This window comes from Chiloscyllium plagiosum, unplaced genomic scaffold (genome assembly GCF_037043375.1).
Source record: "Chiloscyllium plagiosum isolate Xiang-an unplaced genomic scaffold, Cpla_swu_hap1 HiC_scaffold_18, whole genome shotgun sequence".
Lineage (NCBI taxonomy): Eukaryota > Metazoa > Chordata > Chondrichthyes > Orectolobiformes > Hemiscylliidae > Chiloscyllium > Chiloscyllium plagiosum.
Genome location: NW_028270156.1, coordinates 8,294,332 through 8,319,972, shown reverse-complemented (window position 1 = coordinate 8,319,972; position 25,641 = coordinate 8,294,332). Strand labels below are relative to the sequence as shown.

The 25,641-nt window shown below is 43.3% G+C and overlaps 1 protein-coding gene across 6 annotated transcripts in view; it reads right to left on the bottom strand.

The window, feature by feature from the left end:
- Positions 1 to 25,641, bottom strand: part of LOC122557625 (protein kinase C-binding protein NELL1-like) — a 1,008,016-nt gene that overhangs the window by 370,147 nt on the left and 612,228 nt on the right. For all 6 annotated transcript variants that reach the window (XM_087996275.1, XM_087996277.1, XM_087996278.1 and 3 more), the window contains one exon: positions 23,084 to 23,206. In XM_087996275.1, the coding sequence (XP_087852401.1) occupies positions 23,084 to 23,206 (123 nt within the window). The remainder of the gene's footprint in view (positions 1 to 23,083; positions 23,207 to 25,641) is intronic.

Genomic DNA, 25,641 nt, shown 5'->3' with positions numbered 1-25,641 from the left:
ATTCCTCACAAGATTAAGAATTTATCAATCTCTGCCTTGAAGACATTTAACGTCCTGGCCTCCACTGCACTCCGTGGCAATGAATTCCACAGGCCCGCCACTCTCTGGCTGAAGAAATCTCTCCTCATTTCCGTTCTAAGTTGACCCCCTTTAATTTTAAGGCTGTGCCCATGGGTCCTAGTCTCCCCGCCTAACAGAAACAACTTCCCAATGTCCACCCTTTCTAAGCCATAGATGGTGTTAAAGCAGCATTTTTGAAGAAGGGCAACTGGATTGCATGGTTTGAAGGTCCCCAGGCAGAAGATGAGGTGTTCTTCCTGGAGGAAGAACACCTCATTATTTTAGGTGGTTAGGGTTTGATGATGGAGGAGGCCCAGGATCTGCATGTTCTTGGGGGAGTGGGGTCTCCAAATCATGTCCTTGTGGGAGTGGGAGGGAGAGTTAAAGTGTTCGGCCATGGGGCAGTGGGCTTGTTTGTTGCGGGTGTCACAGAGATGTTCACTGGTACCCAGTGGTAGGGTACAATGAGACTGAACATCAAAGGCTTGGTTTTGTTGCCGATGGTCTTTGCTGTGTGCTGTAAGTTTTGCTTGTGATTATCAGACCAGGCCTGCATGCTGTGGGAGTCTTGCTGCTTGTGGGCATTGACTGCCTCATTATTTTAGGAGTTGTGAATAGAACTGGATGCTACCCAATTATCTGTTAACACCTAACTTTTCAGTTTTTTGCTTGAGTAAAGATCACAAAAAAGCAGCAGAAGGTTTTTTTTTCCAGAATGGCAATGGACTTGAGGGTAAGTACAATTTTGTTGTAAAATGATGAGTAGGGAATAGAGAAGCCATTGGGAAACTTCTCAATTAAATGAAACCAGTATCAGAGACCATGGTGCAGAGATGCCAGTGTTGGATGGATGTGGATAAAGACTTCACCTGATGAAGGAGCAGCTCTCCAAAAGCTTGTGATTTCAAATAAACCTGTTGCTCGATAACTTGGTATCATGTGACTTCTGACAGTAGCAGAGGAAGTACTATGCTATCGATAAAGCGACTTTGCCGTGATTATTATCTCTTCAAAATTTTGAGGACTATGTCTGACATGGTAACAAAGAAACCTTAGTCTATGTGGACATAAGCCACTGCATTCATTGAAAGATTTAACACCCAAATGTGAGACTGTGCAAACAGCATCTGTTTCAGCCATTTTATGTAAAGATAATTCATATTGCTGGAATATTTAGTGTGATTGCTGATGCATTATCCCAAACATTTAAAAGACATTTGGACAGTACCTGAATAGGACAGGTTTAGAGGGATATGGAGAAAGTGAGGACTGCAGCTGCTGGACAGTCAGAGTCGAAAGATGTGTCGCTGGAAAAGCATAGTAGGTCATCCAAGGAGCAGGAGAGTCGATATTCTGGGCATAAGCCCTTCATCAGGAATGTTGGTGGGGGAAAAGGGGCTGAGAGACAAATAGGAGGGTGGTTGGGGCTGGGGTGAAGGTAGCTGGGGAGGCGATAGGTAGATGGAGGTGGGGGGTGACGGTGATAGATCAGAGGGGAGGCTAAAGTGGATAGGTGCGAAGGAAGATGGGGATAGGTAGGACAGTTCAAGAGGACAGTGCTGAGTTGGAGGGTTGGATCTGGGATGAGGTGAGGGGAGGGGAGATGAGGAAAGTGGTGAAATCGACATTGATTCGATGTGGTTGGAGGGTCCCAAGTTGGAAGAAGAGGCGTTCTACCTCCAGGTGTTGGGTGGGTTGGATTTGGTGGTGGAGGAGAACCAGGAACGTGCATGTCCTTGGTGGAGTGTGAGGGGGAGTTGAAGTGGTCAGCCATAGGGCAGTGGTGTTGTTTGGTGCGTGTGTCCCAGAGATGTTCCCTGAAACATTCTGTGAGTTGGTGTACTGTCTCCCCAACATAGAGGAGATTTAGAGGGTTGTGGACAAACACAGGCAAATGGGACTAGTTTAGTTTAGGAAACCTAGTTGGCATGGATGAGTTGGACCAAAGGGTCTGTTTCCGTGCTGTCTAACTCTAGTTGAAGCCGAGGACACTGCCCTTCAGGTTGAAGTGATTGACCTTCAACAAACACAGCTATCTTCCTTGTGTAGAGTATGGCTCCAGCCAATGCAGACTCTTCTCCAATTCAAGATTTCTGAGCTTCCTTGTGCCATGTTCAAAAGGTGTCAAAATGAAGTCACGCTTAATTCACTTCTGGAATGGACCAAGCCTGAATGATCAGGCTTTCAATGAATAAGTGCCTCTTTGAAATACTATCAGTGACAGCTTTCATTGCTGCGTTGCTGATTGATGGACCAGTGGGTGATAACTGGCCAAAGCAGGGTTGATCCATTTATTTTCAATATGGTGTACTGGGTAAATTGCCATATTGTTGGGAGATGACATCACTGTCATGTCTGCACTTGAACAGATTGACGAGAGACATGTCTGGTTCTGCAACGCAAGTCTTCAACAGCACTGTCGGAATGTAACCAGAGCCCATAGACTTTGCAATACCCAGTGCTTTCAGCTGTCTCCTGATATTACTTGGAATTAACAAATCAAGTTAGCCAAAGACTGGCGTGTCTGATGCTGTAGACTTTGAGAGGAGGCCAAGAATAATTCATCACTTAGCACTTCTGGTTGAAGATTGTTGCAAATACTTCTAAGCTGACATGCTGGGCTCCCCCATCATAGAGGATGGGGATATTCACAGAACTTCCTCCCCAGTAAGTTTTTGAGTTGTCCAGCATAAGTCAGTGCCAAAACTGCAGAGCTCAGCTTATATTTGTTTGCTGTGGGATCACTTAGCCCTGTGTAGTGCATGCTGCTTCACTGTTCAGAATGCATGTGGCCCTGTGCTGTAGTTTCACCAGTTTGGTACCTCATTCTTCGATACGCCTGGCTTTGCTCTTAGCATGCCATTCTACCAACTTGAGTTATTATCTAGGCTGCAAGCCATGTTTATATTTGCCCAAGAAATTGAATTTATGCAACAACTTCAATTAATAAGCCAACCCGGTGACAGTTTTGTGTGTTTATCCGCGGGATTTGTGAAGCTATAGAACTAATTATATGATACGATGCATCAATCTCTGTTACTATGGCAACTATTGCAGAACAGTTTCTATCTGAATGCTTTAAGGTGTTGTGCCCAACACCTGAAATGTTACAACACATATGACATCAGAAGATGTCAATAATTTTATATATGAGGGAAATAATTGTTAATTAAAATATGTTCAAGTGATTCTGATCGTGTCAGAAACCAGAAGATGCAAAGATTTATATTTAGCTGTGTGCTGCTTCATTTAGAGATGTTTATTTTGCTGCCAGTATGCTCATCTTCTGTTAACGTATGTCTACAAGTGTTTTTTTTTCCCAAGGGAGCCTTTGCACTGTATGACAGGAAGGAGGTGCATTTCCAACATTATGGCATTACAATGTGCATATGACCACTCATCAATTGGCAGAAAAAAGGGATTTCAGTAAGATGTCAAGTATAATTTAATGGTTATAACACTGCTGTATATGAAGTCCTAAGATAGTATAATTGCACCTGATATTTCATCTGTATTAACATCTGAACCATGCAAGTTTCATGCAAATGATTTTGGCTAAAAATTGTTAATTGCCTTAACAAAACATATATTCTCTCAGTGGCATGTGTGAGCAGAAAGGTTTGAGAGTGAATGCTCACAGAACATTAAAGGCAGCACCTCAGGGTTGTAAAACTGTGAGGAAAGCTAATAGAATTCCAGCTTTATCCCAGAGGTACACAATTTTAAAAGTCAAGAGGTAATAATGAAACCATACAGTGTATGCAGCACAGGGCTGTAAAGATAATGAAGCTTTCAAAACCAGTTGTATGGCAGTACAGTGGGATTCTGCTTGGTGAGAGACAACATAAATACACAAAGAAATACTTTATAAAATTGTATTTTTTTCATGAAACAGCAAAGATTATAGGGTGGCATAATAGATTTTAAAATTATAAAAGAAAATGGCAGGGTAAATGAAAGTTGACAATTGAGGAGACAAAACTGACAAACTGTACACATAAGGTGAAATGAGAGATGTAGAACCTCACAGGGAGTTGTACAATTCAATTCCAGGTTTAGTGGTTGCACTAGACTGTCCAGAATAGTCTGTCCAGGTTGATAAAGGAGAAACATTTGAAGGGGTATCAGGACATTATGGGTTAATTGGATGGTCACATGGGAGATAAATGCCAACAGAGATTTTTGGGATTGCATATTTCTGCCTGGCAACTTCCAGATACACAATGATGAATATTTGGTAGCCAAAGGAATATTTATTTTGCTGATTCAAGCATTATTTTCTTGCTTTGCTTGCACAGCATTTGAAATTCAATTGATCACAGCAAGTACATGGAAAATATCAAATAGGCCAAGTAACTTGCAAATTGGAGTTTCCAGAGAATTGTGGGAACTGTCAATATTTTGGAAGGTGTGGCTGTTGTTATTGTGGAAAGTTGGAAACCCTGAACGAAAACAGAAATTACTGGAAAGGCTCAGCAGGTCTGGCAGCATCAGAGAGAAATTAGTGTTAATATTTCAGGTCAAGTAAGCCTTCCTCAGAACGGGTCAACCTGAAACATTAAATCAAATTTCTCTCCGATGCTGCCAGACCTGCTGAGCTTTTCCAGTAATTTCTGTTTTCATTCCTGATTTGCAGCACCCACAGTTCTTTCAATTTTTATTTGGAAACCCTACTCATTTCCAAATTCAGTAAACCTTAATTTCGGGAGGTACTCTGAAAGCCAGGAACTTGATGATGAGTATTTGCTCCTTTAAATCTCATCAACTATCACATGATTCATTCAGACCATCTCCACAATTATTTGGCGAGGAGCAAATTCTTCTGTCAATCAACTCAAGGGCACTTGGAAATGTGGAAAGGGGGAGATAGCAGAAAAGTGGCAATCCATGAGTAACCTCAAGGCCTGCCTAACACACTGGTATTGAGGTTTAAAAAACACACCAGCAGTAACTGGTGAAAAGTTAATCAATTAATAAAGTTGGAAAGTCAGTGTACAATGACCATGAAACTTTTCTCAACAAAAACAGATATACCGAGTAAGAGCAGTTCATCGATACCTATTAAAAGATAAATTGTACTCAGTAAAAATCTTCTCACCCTTTTTAAAATAGATACCAATACAAAAAAATGATTATCAAACATCACCTGACTCAGTGTGTGATTCAAAGAGTGTCTCAGTAGAGAATTCCAGACTAGAGATGTCACTGTTCATTTTCCTAAACCATCCACAAAGTATTTCCTGACTTCAGTGGGTCATTCTGCAACCATCAGGGAAGGAAACAGCAGATTTAGCAACTTTTACCTCATCCTTTCTGTGTCAACATTTGCTTCACTAATGTTCTTGGCAGAAGGAAACCTGCTATTCCAAGTAGGCTGAGCCTACAAGGAACTCCAGCCCACAGCAATATCACTGTCTCTAAGCTACCCTGTCAAATGGCCAGCAAACCAGTCACTTGAAGTTAGCTGGGGGATAGGCAACAAATCCTAACATTGCTCTTAGCATCCACATCCCATTTAAAACTAAAACTAACACCCTACAGAATGGGACCAGCAGTGAGTTGAGATAGAAATTGTCCCATCAGATGACAGCCCTCTGTAAGTATATGGTAACAGCCTGCCAAACAACAGAGAAACTGAATCTTACTCTTCAAACAATACTTCCTTTGCTCTAACTAATTATATGTTCTAACACTTTCCTATCATCTGATTTATCAATGTACCTCATTATCTTAAGAGATCATCATTTTCACTACCCGATAAACTCTACTGAATCAGTATATTCTCATTTCCGATGTGGATTATACATCAATCTATCCCAAGTATAAGTAGATCTAATGGTAATTTCAAGCTCATTTAGCTGTAAATGCCAGTGTGAATGAGAGCACCACTTTGTCATTCAATTTCATGTGCAGGTTAATGTGATGACCATTCCCAGGAGTTCAACAAAATCCTGAGTATTTCAATGGAGGGGGAGTACATCTTTCGGTTCAGCTCTTTCTCAGGGTCTCAATCTATCAGACAGAAATGAATTCTTTGTCTTAAACTCCAGCTGCTTATTTGCGTTGGGAAGACCTGTCTTTTCTGAATGGGGTGGGTAGTGGGACGGTGTTTGGAATGGTGAATGGCTGAATCAGCTGTCTAATCACACCCTAAAAATCAACCTTTTCATGATTAAAATCCTGGGCGAGCTTTCATTTAAAGTAATTTGCGCAAACAATTTTAACAAGGGAACTGGAGTATTTGTGTTCAGGTTTGCAGGCCAAGAGTTCAAGGAGAAAGTGAGGTCTGCAGATGCTGGAGATCAAAGTTGAAACTTTATTGCTGGAACACCACAGCAGGTCAGGCAGCATCCAGGGAACAGGAGATTCGACGTTTCGGGCACAGGCCCTTCTTCAGGAATGAGCAGAGAGTGTTCAGCAGGAGAAGATAAAAGGTAGGGAGGAGGGACTTGGAGGAGGGGCGTTGGAAAAGAGTTCAAACCTTGTTACAACAAATGAGTATAACAAGCGTTCCTTCTGACTGAAAGCTTATTGCAGGTAAAAAGCAGTCTAAACACAGCATGAATTAAACCCGCAATAAGCAACTAATTTCTTATCGTAGGTGTTTAAGTTCCCTTGGGCTGATAAGTACCAAGTCATATTGCCACACAAGTGCCAGACAATGAGCATCTCCAATAACAGACAATCTTCCCATGGTGCCTTGACATTCAATGGTGTTACCATCACGGAATCCCCAAATACCAAGGTCCTGGCTGTTACTATTGAGCAGAACCTGAACTGGACACGATGCATAAACACAACAGCCACAAGAGTAGGTCAGAGACTAGCAAAACTGCAGTGATTCCTCAAGTTAGTGAGAACAACCAGTGCTGGAGATCACAGCAAGTCACAGCACGTTTTGAGATTAGATGACTCTTCACCAGAGCTGAAGTGAAATGTGGAGGGGGCAACATTTATGTTATAGTTTGCTGTCCCCTCCACTTCACTTCAGCTCTGATGAAGAGTCATCAAGTCTTGAAATGTTACATTGCTCTCTCTCCATGGATGCTGTCTAACTTGCTGCGATCTCTAGCATTTATTGTTTTCAGTACAGATTCCAGCATCTGCAGTAATTTGTTCTTAAACCTCAAGTTAGTGACTGACTCTCCAAAAGCCTGTCTATCATCCACAAGACACAAGTCAGGACTGCGATGGAATACTCCCCACTTGCCTGGGTGGGTGCAGCACTAACAACACTCAAGAAGCTTGAGAACAGCCAATACAAAACAGCCTGCTTGATACTACATCTACAACCTCCCACCATAACTTCAGGATTGAGAATGACCTGCTCCCACTTTTGTTCAATAGGTTGTGAGTTGGTTGATGAGTCCAATGTACGATCTGCAGGTGTACCCACATACAGGGCTGGTAGTGAGGGGATGATTTGGTAGACGGGTTATTTGGAGGATTGCGTACTCACTCCGATGCCTGACATTCATGTCTGCACATTCCTGACAATGTTTCTCCATCTTTCCAGCATCTTCCATTTCCTTCCATTGCCTTTGACCAGAAGGCAGGGTCTGACATGAGAGGGCAGGGATATTCAACTTCTTCAGGGAAGTTTTGAGGACATTGCTAAGGTGTTTTCATAGTTCCCCTGGGAGTCTCCTGGGTACAGCAATTACTTTGGGAGTCTGCTGTCAATCATATGAACAACATGTCCCGGCCAGAGGTATTAGTTTTGAGTGACAAATGCTGAATGTGTTGGGCTGAGAGGGCATAATGCTGTTGGACCACTTGTCCCACGACTGGATTTGGAGGAGTTTTCAATGGGATAATTTGTGATGTTTCTTCAGTACTTTTTGTTTGAGTCTCTAGATCAGCTTGTAACCTTGAACTTAGAGAACTGAAGTCCCTCCTCCCTGGTACCATTCTGGGAAGTCTCATCTGCCATCTCCCCAAGACCCTATCGTTCCAAAAGTCTGATGGAGACAGTACTGCAGCTGAGGTCGAACAAGTGTTCCAGAAATGGTTTAGTATGACCTCCTTGCTTTAGTTTTCTCACAGTCCAAACATAAAGCAAAGAATCACATATTCTTTCCAAGAGCCTTCTGAATTTATCCTGCCATTTCACAGTTGGGATTGCCAGCATCGGGTCAAGAATGGGTCTGTTCTGCCAATGATGCCAAGCAGACACATCATTAGAATCCCCCTTCACAGTCAATCTCAGAGTCTGGGTAAGGTGCTAGGAATTAGGGTTCTTTGAAAACTGAAATTTCTTGGTATTCACTGTGAAGCGCAAGACTTCATTTCACGGTTACTCCAACAGTAATTAACTTTCCACAAATTTAACATGGGAAAACAAAAGGGAAGATTTGTAAAAATCACAGAGGTCATGATGTGCATTCAGCTAGAATCCACAATTTTTGAACCCTATTGTCATTGTGTTTTCAAAAATAAGAAGGTTTTGTTTTTGGAAGGAATGAAAACCAACTGTCAAATGGAAGTAGATAAGGGAACAAGGGTCATCCAATGTCATTTGTAGCTGTTGGCCAATAGGATTCAAACAATTGACTGACACAGAGAAAATAACCTGTCCCTAGAAATATGGCATAACAATAGGTGCACTGGTCCAAAGGGGAGATCTCTTCATGAGTTCTTGAAAGGCGGTCCTCAAGGAGCAGTTTTCTCCAGGTGGAAGACCCATTAAAAAAAGAGTTCCAAGACCCAGGGGAAGATTTCCCCGTCAACTCAACTAGAGAGCAGAATGCTGCCTTCACACCTTGAATAAAACTTACGCATTCCGCACCAACAGCCTGTTTATCATCTGCTTATTGCTGGAAAAACTCAGCCAAAAAAATAAAGTTCTAAAGAAGTGTCACGGGGCTCGTTAACTCTGATTTCTCTCCACAGCTGCTGCCAGACCTGTTGAGTTTTTTCAGCAATTCCTGTTATTGTTTCTGATTTCCAGCATCTACAGTTCTTATTTTTAAATTATTTTTTGGTATCTATGCATCAGCCCCAATTGTCATAGTCATCAACTTTCTTTATCTAATTAACTTATCAAACCTGCTGCTCATTATCAAATGCAAAAGTCTATCAGAAGATTGCTACAAATCTCCAAACCTGAAATGATGAAAAGAGGTGATGAATGTGGTGTCAGTCAAGTGGGCTGCTTTGTCCTGGAAGGTGAAAAGCATTTGTTGGAGCTGCACCCATCCAGGTGAGTGGGGAATATTCCATCACATACCTAGTAGATGATGGACAGGTTTTGGGGAGTCAAGAGGTGAGTTACTTGTGGCAGTATTCCAAACCTTTTAGCTGCTGTATTTATGAGATTAGATTCCCTACAATGTGGAAACAGGCCCTTTGGCCCAACAAGTCCACACCGGTCCTCCGAAGAGTAACCCACCTAGACCCATTTCCCTCTGACTAATGTATCTAACACTATGGGCAATTTAACATAGCCAATTCACCTGGCCTGCATAAGGAAACCAGAGCACCCAGAGGAAACCCCCACAGACATGGGGAAAATGTGCAAACTCCATACAGACAGTTGTCCAAGGCTGGAATCGAACCCAAGTCCCTGGCGCTGTGAGGCAGCAATGCTAACCACTGAGCCATTGTGCTGCCCTTCTGTGTTCAGCTTAATCCTGAAATTCTGTCCTGTGGCATCTCTCCTACTTTTACTCTTTCTCTCTGTCTTTCTCACTCTATTTTCTTTCTCTCTCATTCACTCTTTAACGCGATTAGTAGCACCTGCATCTTTACCAAATGATTGATTATGTGCAATGTTATCTCATGTGGCTCTGTGTCATACTCTGTTCTGAAACACTCTGGTGATGTCCCTGCAATGTAGAAATGTCAGCTATTATTGTTGTCATGATGTCTGCATAAACTGAGAGCAAGTCCAGTTTGGTTTCTGGTCAATGATCTTCGACAGCAGTGATTTGTGAAACTCCTGCAATCAACAAGGATGATGACCAGTGCACTTCCAAAGGCAGGATTTTCACTCTAAGGGAAAGTGGTCAGAGTGAATGAGTTTCAACCTTGCATTGTGAGGCTCCGGTGACCCCAGGAATGCAAGTGGGAAATGGGAAGGCTGCTGTGACAAGTCTTGGTCTTAGTCATAGAGTCATAGAGATGTACAGCATGGAAACAGACTCTTCGGTCCAACCCGTCCATGCCGACCAAATACTCCAACCCAATCTAGTCCCACCTGCCAGCACCCGGCCCATATCCCACCAAACCCTTCCTATTCATATACCCATCCAAATGCCTCTGAAATGTTGCAATTGTACCAACTTTCACCACTTTCTCTGGCAGCTCATTCCATACATGTACTACCCTCTGCATGAAAAAGTTGCCCCTTAGGTCTCTTTTACATCTTTCCCCTCTCACCCGAAACCTATGCCCTCTAGTTCTGGACTCCCCGACCCCAGGGAAAAGACTTTGCCTATTTACACTATCCATGCCCCTCATAATTTTGTAAACCTCTATAAGGTCACCCCTCAGCCTCCAGCACTCCATGGAAAACAGCCCCAGCCTGTTCAGCTTCTCCCTATATCTCAAATCCTCCAACCCTGGCAACATCCTTGTAAATCTTTCCTGAATCCTTTCAAGTTTCACAACATCTTTCCGATAGGAAGGAGACCCGAATTGCACACAATATTCCAACAATGGCCTAACCAATGTCCTGTACAGCTGCAGCATGACCTCCCAACTCCTGTACTCAATACCCTGACCAATAAAGGAAAGCATACCAAACGCCTTCTTTACTATCCTATCTACCTGCGACTCCACTTTCAAGGAGCTATGAACCTGCACTCCAAGGTCTCTTTGTTCAGCAACACTCCCTAGGACCTTACCATTCAGTGTATAAGTCTTGCTAAGATTTGCTTTCCCAAAATGAAGCACTTCGCATTTCTCTGAATTAAACTCCATCTGCCACTTCTCAGCCCATTGGCCCACCTGGTCCAGATCCTGTTGTAATCTGAAGTAACTCCCTTCGCTGTGCACTACACATCCAATTTTGGTGTCATCTGCAAACTTACTAACTGTACCTCTTGTGCTCGCATCCAAATCATTTATGTAAATGACAAAAAGTAGAGGGCCCAGCACCGATCCTTGTGGCACTCCACTGGTCACAGGCCTCCAGTCTGAAAAACAACCCTCCACCACCACCCTCTATCTTCTACCTTTGAGCCAGTTCTGTATCCAAATGGCGAGTTCTCCCTGTATTCCATGAGATCTAACCTTGCTAATCAGTCTCCAATGGGGAACCTTGTCGAACACCTTACTGAAGTCCATATAGATCACATCTACTGTCCTGCCCTCATCCATTTTCTTTGTTACTTCTTCAAAAAACTCAATCAAGTTTGTGAGACATGATTTTCCACGCACAAAGCCATGTTGACTATCCTGAATCAGTCCTTGCCTTTCCAAATACATGTATATTCTGTCCCTCAGGATTCCCTCCAACAACTTGCCCACCACCGAGGTTAGGCACACTGATCTATGGTTCCCTGGCTTGTCTTAACCGCCCTTCTTAAACAGTGGTACCACGTTAGCCAACCTCCAGTCTTCCGGCACCTCACCTGTGACGATCGATGATACAAATATCTCAGCAAGAGGCCCAGCAATCACTTTTCTAGCTTCCCACAGAGTTCTAGGGTACACATGATCAGGTCCTAGGGATATATCCACCTTTATGTGTTTCAAGATATCCAGCACTTCCTCCTCTGTAATCTGGACATTTTGCAAGATGTCACCATCTATTTCCCTACAGTGTGTATCTTCCATATCCTTTTCCACAGTAAATACTGATGCAAAATATTCATTGCAAAATATTCATTCTCCCCATTTTCTGTGGCTCCACACAAAGGCCGCCTTGCTGATCTTTGAGGGGCCCTATTCTCTCCCTTGGTACCCTTTTGTCCTGAATATATATGTTGTGGTTCTGTTCGCCGAGCTGGGAATTTGTGTTGCAGATGTTACGTCCCCTGTCTAGGTGACATCCTCAGTTCTTGGGAGCCTCCTGTGAAGCGCTTTCTGTGATGTTTCCTCCGGCATTTATAGTGGTTTGTATCTGCCGCTTCCGGTTGTCCGCCACTGCAGCGGAGAGCTGGAACTGACAACAGGAAGCGGCAGAGACAAACCACTATAAATGTCAGAGGTAAGATCACAGAAGCACTTCACAGGAGGCTCCCAAGCACTGAGGATGTCACCTAGACAGGGGACGAAACGTCTCCAACACAAATTCCCAGCTCGGCGAACAGAACCACAACAATGAGCATCCGAACTATAAATCTTCTCACAAAGTTTGTTTTAATATATTTGTAAAAACACTTTGGATTCTCCTTAATTCTGTTTGCCAAAGCTATCTCATGTCCCTTTTTTGCCCTCCTGAATTCCCTCTTAAGTATACTCCTACTTCCTTCATATTCTGCTGAGGATTCACTCGATCTATCCTGTCTATACCTGACATATGCTTCCTTCTTTTTCTTAACCAAACCCTCAATTTCTTTAGTCATTTAGCATTCCCTATAGCTACTAGCTTTCCCTTTCACCCTGACAGGAATATACTTTCTCTGGATTCTTATTATCTCATTTCTGAAGGCTTCCCATTTTCCAGCCGTCTCCAATCAGCTTTCTTGCCTAATACCATCAAAATTGGCCTTTCTCCAATTTAGAACTTCAACTTTTAGATCTGGTCTATCCTTTTCCATCACTATTTTAAAACTAAGAGAATTATGGTTGCTGGCCCCAAAGTGCTCCCCCACTGACACCTCAGTCACCTGCCCTGCCTTATTTCCAAGAGTAGGTCAAGTTTTGCACCTTCTCGAGTAGGTACATCCACATACCGAATCAGAAAATTGTCTTGTACACACTTAAGAAATTCCTCTGAATCTAAACCTTTAACACTATGGCAGTCCCAGTCGATGTTTGGAAAGTTAAAATCCCCAACCATAACTTCCCTATTATTCTTACAGATAGCCGAGATCTCCTTACAAGTTTGTTTCTCAATTTCCCTCTGACCATTAGGGGGTCTATAATACAAACCCAATAAGGTGATCATCCCTTTCTTATTTCTCAGTTCCACCCAAATAACTTCCCTGGATGTATTTCCAGGAATATCTCCCTCAGCACAGCTGTAATGTTATCCCTTATCAAAAATGTCACTCCCTCTCCTCTCTTGCCTCCCTTTCTATCCTTCCTGTAGCATTTGTATCCTGGAACATTAAGCTGCCAGTCCTGCCCATTCCTGAGCCATGTTTCCGTAATTGCTATGATATCCCAGTCCCATGTTCCTAATCATGCCCTGAGTTCATCTGCCTTCCCTGTTAGGCCCCTTGCATTGAAATAAATGCAGTTTAATTTATTGGTCCTACCTTGTCCCTGCCTGCCCTGACTGACTCACCTCTGTTCTCAACTGTACCAGTCTCAGATTGATAGAACATAGAACATAGAACAATACAGCACAGAACAGGCCCTTCGGCCCACGATGCTGTGCCGACCATTTGTCCTAGCTTAAGCACCCATCCAATGTATCCATTTGCCACTTAAAGGTCGCCAATGATTCTGACTCTGCCACTCTCACAGGCAGCACATTCCATGCCCTCACCACTCTCTGGGTAAAGAACCTACCCCTGACATCCCCCCTATACCTTCCACCCTTCACCTTAAATTTATGTCCCCTTGTAACACTCTGTTGTACCCGGGGAAAAAGTCTCTGACTGTCTACTCTATCTATTCCCCTGATCACCTTATAAACCTCTATCAAGTCACCCCTCATCCTTCTCCGTTCCAATGAGAAAAGGTCTAGCACTCTCAACGTCTGCTCGTACGATCTATTCTCCATTCCAGGCAACATCCTGGTAAATCTTCTCTGCACCCTCTCCAAAGCGTCCACATCTTTCCTAAAGTGAGGCGACCAGAACTGCACACAGTACTCCAAATGTGGCCTAACCAAAGTCCTGTACAGCTGCAACATCACTTCACGACTCTTGAATTCAATCCCTCTGCTAATGAACGCTAATACACCATAGGCCTTCTTACAAGCTCTATCCACCTGAGAGGCAACTTTCAAAGATCTATGAACATAGACCCCAAGATCCCTCTGTTCCTCCACCTTTCTAAGAACCCTACCGTTAACCCTGTATTCCGCATTCTTATTTGTCCTTCCAAAATGGACAACCTCACACTTGACAGGGTTGAAATCCATCTGCCACTCCTCAGCCCAGCTCTGCATCATATCTAAGTCTCTTTGCAGCCGACAACAGCCCTCCTCATTATCCACAACTTCACCAATCTTCGTATCATCTGCAAATTTACTGACCCACCCTTCGACTCCCTCTTCTAAATCATTAATAAAAATTACAAACAGCAGAGGACCCAGAACTGATCCCTGTGGAACTCCACTTGTAACTGGGCTCCAGGCTGAATATTTACCATGTACCACCACTCTCTGACTTCGACCGGTTAGCCAGTTTTCTATCCAACTGGCCAAATTTCCCTCTATCCCATGCCTCCTGACTTTTTGCATAAGCGTACCATGGGGAACCTTATCAAATGCCTTACTAAACTCCATGTACACTACATCCACTGCTCTACCCTCATCCACATGCTTGGTCACCTCCTCAAAGAATTCAATAAGACTTGTAAGGCAAGACCTACCTCTTTCCTCACTATCTCCCTGGGTACCCCCCTCCCCCCCACCTTACTCATTTAAATCCTCCTGAGCAGGTCTCGTAAATTTCCCTGCCAGTATATTCGTCCCCTTCCAATTTAGGTGCAATCCATCCTTCTTGTACAGGTCACTTCTTCCCCAAAAGAGATTCCAATGATCCAAAAATGTGAATCCTTCTCCCATACACCAGCTCCTCAGCCAAGCATTCATCTGCTCTATCTTCCTATTCCTGCCCTCACTAGCTCGTAGCACTGGGAGTAATCCAGATATTACTACCCTTGAGGACCTCCTTTTTAAATTTCTGCCTAACTCTCTGTAATCTCCCTTCAGAATCTCAACCTTTTCCCTTCCTATGTTGTTGATTCCAATGTGGACAATGACCTCCTGCTAGCCCCTCTCCTCCGTGAGAACATTCTGCACCCTCTCTGAGACATCCTTGATCCTGGCACCAGGGAAACAACACACCACTCTGCTTTTTCTCTGCTGGCCACAGAAACGTCTGTCTGTTCCTCGGACTACAGAATCCCCTAATACAATTGAGCTCTTGGAAGCCGACGTACCCCTCGTTTCATTATGGTCAGTCTCAATACCAGAAACTTGGCTGTTCGTGCTACATTCCCCTGAGAATCCATCACCCCCTACATTTTCGAAAACAGCATACCTGTTTGAAATGGGTATATCCACAGAAGGTTCCTGCACTAGCTGCCTACCTCTCTTACCCTTCCTGGAGTTAACCCATCTATGTGACTGTATCTGAGACTTTCCCCCCTTCCTATAACTGCCATCCATCACATACTGTTGCTGTTGCAAATTCCTCTTTGCTTTTAACTGTCTTTCCAATCAATCCATTTGATCTGATAAGATTCGCATCCAATAGCATTTATGGCAGATGTAAACCGCAGTAACCCTTAAACTCTCTTTAAACTCCCACATCTGACAAGAAGTACATATCACTGCATTTTTGCTCCTTCACAATCTACAGACCTAGAAAATAACACCATCTTATTCCTCTACAAACACTGTCCCAGGTTAAATGAATAGTTATGGCTTATATTTTAAATTTAATCAAGAGACTTATCTCCAAAAACATATAATCAAGAAAGAACCCACCTACTCACTACTGCAGCCTTTCTCTTGGACAGACTTAAAACAACGATTGACTTACCTGATTCTGTGCTGTGAACTTTGCCCAACAGTTCCTCCAAGATTAGCTGCGAAATTCACTGTTCGTTAATTTTCCCAGACAGACTCCAATGTCCAGCGATACATGAATTCAAAAACAGCAAAGGCAGTAACTGTGCAGGTTCTCTCTCTCTCTCTCTCTCTCCTGCACTGTCCTCACCATGTGTCTTATCTCAGAAAGTTGTGCAGTGGGATCTGAGAGATTTAACCATGCCTCTGGAATTACTGCCTCATTTGGGTTGAATCTTGGCATCAATCTGGTCGGTCCTGTGTGGCAGCGAGGGGCATTGAAGGAGGTCGCTGCTCTTGATGTTGCTGGCACTGCCTCCTTCCTGGATCTCAGCAAGAGGTGCAGAGACAAAGCTGCATACATTGTACCCATGCAGGGTGACAGCAGGGAAGGTGAGATGGAGGGTCAGGGAGCTGAAATTGCATTTCGGATGTTGGAAATTATCTACGGAGGAAAGGCCAGTACATTCCCAGAATGTGTCTTGTTAGGGAAAGTCTTCGCCACAGCAGGCAGCTGTGCATTTTCATTACTTAAAGGCCTGTCTGTCTCACTGATGAATAATTGATCTTTCGGTTGCCTACTCAATGATCGTGGAGATTTCAAAGCAGTTCGGGGAGACCATTCACTGTTAAAGTTGGAATTATAGGCTCAAGTGGTACAGAAGTAAGGTCTCTTCCTCTGGATGAGAAGACCCAGATTCGAGAGCCCCCGGTCCTGAAGATGTGTCATTACATGTCTGAACATATATGGATTTATAAAAAAATTATCACCAGGCAAAGGGACTCAATCGAGTTTCTAAAAAAAAGTCGGATTCGTGAGGATTCAATTTACAGGAGTCCTTCTGAAACTGCCCCAGTAAATCCCAGAGGTAAGTTTGACCATTTTAAATTTCCAACATGCCAATTTTCCACTTTTGCAGAATTTTAATTCATGAGCAGTACTTAACTCTGACACCTCGTATTTAAAATTCTGGCCCTTTTTATTATTTTTCATGTTTCATCCTGGCACATATGTCTTTGCCAAATTAATTTAAACTCTCCTTTTGTTTGACTTTCGGAATAATGAGGTACCTGGCTTCTCCAAGCTTTGACACCCATATTAAGATCGTAAGACCATAAGACATAGGAGCAGAAATTAGGCCATTCAGCCCATCATGTCTGCTCCGCCATTCTATCATGGCTGATAAGTTTCTCAACCCCATTCTCCTGCTTTCTCCCCGTAACCCTCGATTCCCTTGATACTTAAAAACCTGTCAATCTCAGTCTTAAATAATCTCAATGACCTGGCCTCCATAGCCTTCTGTGGGCAATGAGTTCCATAGATTCCCCACTCTCTGGCTGAAGAAGCTTCTCCTTATCTCCATTCTAAAAGGTCTTCCCTTTACTCTCAGGCTGTGCCCTCAGGTCCTCATCTTTCCTACCAATGGAAACATCTTCCCAACATCCACTCTATCCAGGCCATTCAGTATTCTGTGTGGTTCAATTAAATCCCCCCTCATCCTTCCAAACTCCATTGATTATCAACCCAGAGTCCTCTGCATTGAGGCATCTGCTGAATATTGGTTTGCAACCTCATCAGAAAGATATAACCTCGAAACTAGGAACTGGAGTAGGCCATTCAGCCCCTTGAGTCTGCTCCTAATTCAATATGATCAAGGCTGATTATCCTCTGGCTCAACACCATATTCTCACTTTCTCTCGGTATTTTTGATATCATGTTCTCAGTTTACACAAACCTTATAACAACACCAGCAGCCAGCATTTCTATAAACGCATTGTAATAACATCACTGGTGTGTTATTGAACAAAATATGACACTGAGCTGCATGAGATAGCGCAGCAGATGACCAATCACATGATAAAGATGAAGGTGCTGTTAATTGTCTTAAAGAATGAGAAAGAGACGGAGAGAGAGAGAGGGAGAGACAGAGAAAAAGAGCGAGAGTAGCAGAGATGTCAAGGGGCAGGGTTCCAGGATTAAGGTTTTGGCAGCTGAAGGCAATATTGGAGTAAAATCAGGAACATTCATGAGGTGAGAACAGGAGGTGCAGAGAAATCTCGAGTGACTTTAGGTCGGAGGAGGTTCTAGAATTAGGGAGCTGTAGAACAATATCAGTAAGGGGATCAAAGGTTACAGGGAGAAAGCAGGAGAATGGTGTCACTATCTCATGATCTTAAAGGGATTGAAGAACGTGACAAAGATCAACGTATTGAGAGACTGGAAACCACAGTCGGTCAGTAAGCATAGGGGTGATGAGCAACCAGGAACAAAGACAGTAAAAGCTGGAGAATCTCAGCAGGACTGGCAGTGTCTGTTGAGAGAAAAATAAAAAAAAGAGAATCAGACCCTAAACATTCACTCTGTTTCTCTTTCCACAGATGCTGTCAGACCTGCTGAGTTTCTCAGGGACTTTCAGTTTTATTTCAGATTTCTAGCATCTGCAGTAGTTTGCTTTTAAATGAGTGAATGGTAACATATAACATTAGGTTCTTTCTGATCACTCCTGGGGAACAGATATGGATCCAAACACTCCTTCTGACCAATGAAGTACACAGCTTGCTCTCATGGTGTACAATTCCAATCCAATCTGCCCATAGAGTAGTCTCCCTCTTTGGTGCCTTACGCCTGTCTGCTGCTGAGTACCTTTGTTTTAGAGAACTGCACAGAGTCTTCTGGACTCAGCACCACAAACTGCTCGACTGCAAATGCAAAAATGCATTAGTAAGATGATTGTCTTCTGAAAGGAACAACAACAATTTAGGAAATTTTTGTCTCACACAGAACTTCAGCGCTTTAAATATCAATTTACTTCAATCCATTTATTATGCAAGTGTTGTTTACAAAACCAACACTGGATTTAAATAAACACCTCGCGTGTAGCTGTCTGCCAGAATCCTGGGTATACCACCCACCTGATACACAAGAACATCAGAAAAGCAGAGTCTGAATTATACCTCTCCTCTTCCATCTGCTACATCCCCATTTGGGACTTGTGACACTCCTTCCAAGTTGTAAATTTAACTTTATCACACATTCAATGCTGCTTTCATTACCAGCGTCACACAGACTTAACATGGAACAGCCTGAAAAGAAAGTGCTGTGTTTTATTCTGCTCTTGATTTATTTTCCCCTGGTTTTCTTGCCTCGTTGTACCAGGAAGGGTTTGTTTTGTATACATGCTCCTTTGGGAACGATTGTTCTGATTGCATTTATCAGTCGTATTGATGCAAGCTGATGCATTTCAGGCACAGTACAATATTCTGTAACTGCACTTTTTTTTCCTCAATAAACAAGTGAACGCACAAAAAAAGGAAAGTTCTTAAAAGATTGACTCGTAATAATGGTGGAAAAATTGCTTTTGGTACAACAATGCGGAGTGTGGAGGAAGTAAAAATGCTCATACCTTCATGCTATTTCTGTTCATAGCTGCCAAAGAAATATTATTCCTAATATGATTCAGAGCAGATGACATTGCTTATCACATTAATTTCTTTCCATAGACATGTGAGAAAAATATATCAGACTTCAGACAGAAGGAAGCACATCCCAACACTGTAGTATGATTAGATTAGATTACTTACAGTGCGGAAACAGGCCCTTCAGCCCAACAAGGCCACACCGACCCTCCGAAGAGCAACCCACCCAGACCCATTCCCCTACACCTACGGACAATTTAGTATGGCCAATTCACCTAACCTGCACATCTTTGGACTGTGAGAGGAAACAGGAGCACTGCAGAAGAAACCCACGCAGATGCAGGGAGAATGTGCAAACTCCACACAGCCAGTTGCCCAAGGCGGGAATCAAACCTGTGTCTCTGGCGCTGTGAGGCAGCAGTACTAACCACTGTGCCACCGTGCCACATGGGAGCAACAAACAACAGGCCATTCTGCCCCCAATTTTTCTGCTACACTGTTGAATTGAAAGCGATCTGTAGCTCAATTCTATTTATCCACCTGCTTATCCAATGATACTTTTTTCCTATCAAAGATTTATCAATCCTAGCCCTGAAAATATCGACTAACCTAACATTGATAGTCTTTTGGGGGTAAAGCAATTTTCCCCCACCTCAACAATTTGAACAACAATTTTCATGAAAGATCTAATGTTCAATTTTTGCTAATTTCCATCATTTCTATAAAATGATTATCTAATTTTTAAAAACTGTGATTGGATTTTGATTTTAATGAAATATTGACACAACTTGTCTTCATCACCTTTTCTTTGTCCTTCCACAGGGATACCTGTTGCTTTTTCCTAATTGGCCTTGAACAGGGTACATTGCCTCACCATTTGGGACGGTTGGTCTGAAGTCAGATGAAAACCAGCCTGGATAAAGATGAGAGATTTCCCCAAAAGGATGGGTGAATGAGATATTTTATTTTCTAGTCATCAATGATCAGTGCATTGTCACCAGCACTGAGACTACCTCACAATTCCAGGTTTCTTTAGTTTATTTGAATTTATATTCCACCCATGGAACCCAGAGTATGAACAGGGTCCATAAGGTCATACGACATAGGAACAGAACTACGCCATTTCACCCATCACGTCTCTCTGCCATTTAGTGATATCATGGCTGATCTGATAACCCTCAACTCCACTTTCCTGCCTTTCCCCCATAATTCTTACTGATTTATAAACCTGTCTATCTCAGCCTTCAATACACTTCATGACCCAACTTCAACAGCCTTCTGTAATAAAGAATTCTACAGATTCACTATCCTCTAACAGAAGAAATTCTTCCTCATTTCTGTCTTATAAGTGTATCTCCTTCCTTTGAGATTGTAGTCTCAGATCCCAGACGCTCCCAAAAGGGGAAGCAATCTCTCCACATCTGCCCTGTCAAGCCCCATGAGAATGTCACATGTTTCAGTAAGGCAACCTCTCACTCATCAAACTCCAATGAGCATAGCAGTTCAGGCAGCATCCAAGGAGCAGGAAAATCAACATTTCGGGCAAAAACCTTTCATTAGGAATGGAGGCAGGGAGCCTCCAGGGTGGAGAGATAAGTAGGGGGTGGGGGGAGTGGAGCTGGGGAGAAGGTAGCAAAGAGTAAAATAGATGAATGGGGGTAGGGATGGAGGTGATAGGTCAGAGGGGAGAGTGGGGAAGGTAGCAAAGAGTACAATAGGTGAATGGGGATGGGGATGGAGGTGATAGGTCAGAGGGGAGGATGGAACAGCTAGGTGGGAAGGGAGATTAGCCACCCCCATTCACCTATTGTACTCTTTGCTACTTTCTCCCCAGCCATCACCCCCCCACCCCCCCCACCCCCCCACACCCCCACGCCACCCCCCCCCCCCCCCCCCCCCCACTACACTTACCTCTCCACCCTGGAGGCTCCCTGCCTCCATTCCTGATGAAAGGCTTTTGTCTGAAACGTTGCTTTTCCTGCTCCTTGGATGCTGCCTGACCTGCTGTGCTTTTTCATAAACTCTGGTTTCTAGCATCTACAGTCCTCACTTTTGCCTAAACTCCAATGAGTACAAGCTCAATCTACTCAACCTCTCCTCATAAGAAAATCCTTGTATATCCTGGACAACTTAGAATCACCCTCAATCAACCAACCAAACATTCTTTCAACTGCCTCTGATGCTACGATACCTTTCTTTAGATAAGGGAACACAGCATTCTAGAAGCAGTGTGATCAGTCTTGCGTAGTTTCAGAAAAAAGCACCTCCCTTTCACAGTCACAGAGTCAGTGTGTCCTACAGCACAGAGACAGGCCCTTTGGCCCAAATTGGTCCATGCTGACCCAAAATGATCCCTTCCCTTTGGAATACCGGTCAGCATTCCATTTGCCTTCCCTCTCAGTGAAGTTGAATGCGAACTTTCTTTTTGCGATGTATGCATTCTGAAATGCTGGTCCAATCACATTATCACAACCCCACCATTTCTCCCTAGTTCTTTAAGCCCTGTTGAACCTGTGCCCACCTCAAAGACCAAATTATCCTCCTAGAATGAGGCAGACAAAGGTGGCCACAACGCTTTGGTGGGGTCTGAGTGTGGGCCACTATGGTAGACATTAAGACCTTCCTCTTTGCCAAGCTATTGATCGTCTGTCCTGATATTGCCTTCGATGCCTTCTTTACTAATTTGGTGGTAAGTTTCTTTTAAAAATACCTTGGGATGGATTCCTACATGACAAGTGCTTTGCGAACTGCCGTTGAAAAGAAGTGAAGAGAAATGAAGGATATTACTGAAGAAAGCTGGAGTTAAACAGAAGTATGAAGTGACCACATTTTAAATGCATCTTCTCCTCTGTAGGGTGGTATGATTAAAAGGTGTTGCCAGTTTTTACGGTATGTCCGGAATTCCTCACTCTGACTTTCAAGAATGAGCCGGAACTAGTTCTCGACTGGGGCGGAGATCACATCTTATAAAAGGTAAGTACCTTATTGTTATTCAATCAACAGATGCCCCGATTTCCTTTATTTTGCCTTCTTCAGGTTGCCATGGTTGGGCTGAAGGAGGTGTGTTGGTGGGGAGTGTGGGGGAGGTGGACAATGGGGGAGGGTGGGGAATGAATATCTTGTCACAGAAGGATGTTCCTGGTGACTGGGGAAAGCCAAAACCAGGTTTCACAGTCTCAGAATACTCAGGGCAAAGATTTCCACACCCAGGGAGTGGGGAGCCTGTGGAATTCTCTGCCACAGAAAGCAATTCAGGCCAAAACATTGAATGCGTTCAAGAGCGAGTTAGAAATCTCTCCTCAGGTTAAAGGGTATGGGGAAAAATCAGGAACTGAGTTGTATGAACAGCCAGTTATTGAATGGAGGAGCAGCTTGAAGGGCTGAATGACCTACTCCTGCTCCTAGTTTCTAAGTTTCTAGGCTTTCCACTGCTCCAGGAAGAATTGGAGTGAGCATGATTGCTGGTAATATTCATGGAACAGAACTGAGTCACTGATGTCAAAGCCCTTTCAGGATATCCAAAGCTGCAGCGGTTACAAAACTCTCAGCTTGAGTCATGACAGAATAAAAAGGAGATACCAATGAACTGGAATGAAGACTGTTTGAAAATTTCTTCTAAAGCAAAATAAAGGCAGTGTAGTGGTCCCCATATCCGGGACTGCGTAGCCCTGGATGGGAGTGGACAGTCGGAAATGAGGATGCAGGAAAAGAAATAGCGATTCATTCCAAAGCAGTTACAGTTCCTACCTCGGCAGATGGTTCCATTGCCCACGTAGCCAGGCTTACAGATACAGCGGTGACCCCGGACTGTGTTCATGCAAATCGCCATCTCGTGACAGCTGTGCTGTCCGTTTCTGCATTCATCGCGCTCTGGAGGAGAGAAAGAACTCTGTTCAAGTCAGGGTGATTGACAGCCCTGCAGGTTGTGTTCACAGGAAAGGGCAGAGAATCAATACAGCATACAAATAAACCGAACTGAGGATGACCAGATTATTGAAACTAAGTTCCTGTTGAATTCCTAAAGGACAGCAGAACAGCATCGTCTTCACGTTTTAAAGTCTGAAGCACAGAAGCTTGAGTCACGCAGCACGGAAACAGAGCCTTCGGTCCAGTAGCCTACACCGACCATGTTTCCAAATTAAACTAGTCCCACTTGCCTGTGCTTGGCCCGTATCCCTCCAAACCTTTCCTATTCATGCACTTACCAAATTAATGTTAAACATTGTAATTGCACCCACTTTCTCTGGAAGTTCAATCCATACACGAACCACTCTCTGTGTGAAAGCATTGCCCGTTATGTCCTTTCTAAAACTTTCTCCTCTCACCTTAAAAATACTCCCCCTAATTTTGAACTCCCCAACCCTAGGGAAAAGAACCTTGCTTTTCACCTTATTTATGCCCCTCATGATTTTATAAAGCTTTGTAAGATCATCCTTCAACCTTCTATGCTTCAGTGAAAAATGCCCTGGCCTATTCAGCCTAATTTTACAAAACAATCCCTCCAGTCCTGCCAACATCCTGGGAAATCTTTTCTAAGCCCTCTTCGGTTTAATAATATCCTTCATATAACAGGTCGACCAGAAATTTGTTACATAGAATTTTTACTCCCACTGAAATTGAAACAATCTTTGTGGCCAGAGAATAGGACTCCATCTGAATTATCTTTTTGGGCATCCTATTACACGTGGTGTGTTGGCTTTCGTTAGCAGGGGGATTGAGTTTAAGAGCAGCGAGATTATGCTGCAACTCTACAAAGCCCTGGTTAGACCACACTTGGAATATTGCGTTCAGTTCTGGTCGCCTCATTATAGGAAGGATGTGGAAGCTTTCGAGAGGGTGCAGAGGAAATTTACCAGGATGCTGCCTGGACTGGAGGGCATGTCTTATAAAGAAAGGTTGAGGGAGCTAGGCTTTTCTCATTGGAGCAAAGAAGGATGAGAGGTGACTTGATTGAGGTGTACAAGACGATGAGAGGCATGAATAAAGTGAAGATTCAGAGACATTCTCCCAGGGGGGAAATGGCTATCACATGGGAACGTAATTTTAAAAGTGATTGGAGGAAGGTTTAGGGGTGATGTCAGAGGTCGATTCTTTACACAGAGAGTGATGGGTGTGTGGAATGCACTGCCAGTGGTGGTAGAGTTAGATACATTAGGGACATTTAGGCGACTTTTGGTTAGGTGCTTGGATGATAGTAAAATGAAGGGCATGTAGGTTAGTCTGATTGTAGAGTAGGATGAAATTTTGGCACAACATCGGGTGCTGAAGGACCTATATTGTTCTGTGTTCTATGTTCTATTACTGCAACAGGCCAAAGAGAAACAAAATGCAAGGCTGGTGCGATCCAAACAGAACTGTGGATGCTGGAAATTGGAAACAAAAAATAGAAATTGCTGGAGAAACTCAGCAGGCCTGGCAGCATGTGTGAAGAAAAAACAGAGTCATTGTTTCATAATTCTGAAGAAGAGTCACTGAGTTTGAAACATTAACACAGTTTTCTCCCTACACATTCTGCAGATCTGCTGAGTTTCTCTAGCAATGTTAGCCAATCTCAACGTAGCTCATGTGAAGCTCACATAATTGGAGAATATGTTCCATAGATGGCTTTGCATTTCAAGAAACTGGAACTTCTCAATTTAACCATATAACTTGAATTAGTGAGGAGGAAAAGCTATATAGCTTTAATAAAAATCTTGCTGCACAGCAGATTTATGAGTAATAGTATCACAAGCAGGGTGCTTTTGAGATTTAAGAAATACTATATATGTGCTAATCAAAAATGCATCAACAATAGTACTGTTAAGATAAATCAGGAACGTAAAAACTCTTTATTCAGCTCTGTCTTTTAACCTGATGGCCTGGAAAGTCAATTGTCCAGCTTATTCAGGCTCTACCTGCCAAACAGGCATGCTCATTATGAGACAAAAAACTGCAGATGTTGGAACCCAAGGTAGACAGATAGGAGGCTGGACGAACACAGCAAGTCAGGCAGCATCAGGAGGTGGAGAAGTCAATGTTTCAGGTGCTCATTATGAGCTTCCCACTCTGTAGGTGCTGCCAAAAGGAAACTAGCCATCCATGGCCCACAGAAACACAGAAGATAGGAGTAGGCCATTCTACCCTTCGAGCCTGCTCTGTCATTCAGTACGATCATGGCTGATCATCCTACTCAATATTTTAATCCAGCCCTCCCCTTATATGGAAACATGGAAACATAGAAGGTAGGATCAGGAGGAGGCCATTCAGCCCTTCGAGCCCGCTCTGCCATTCATCACGATCATGGCTGATCATTCAATAGATAGCCT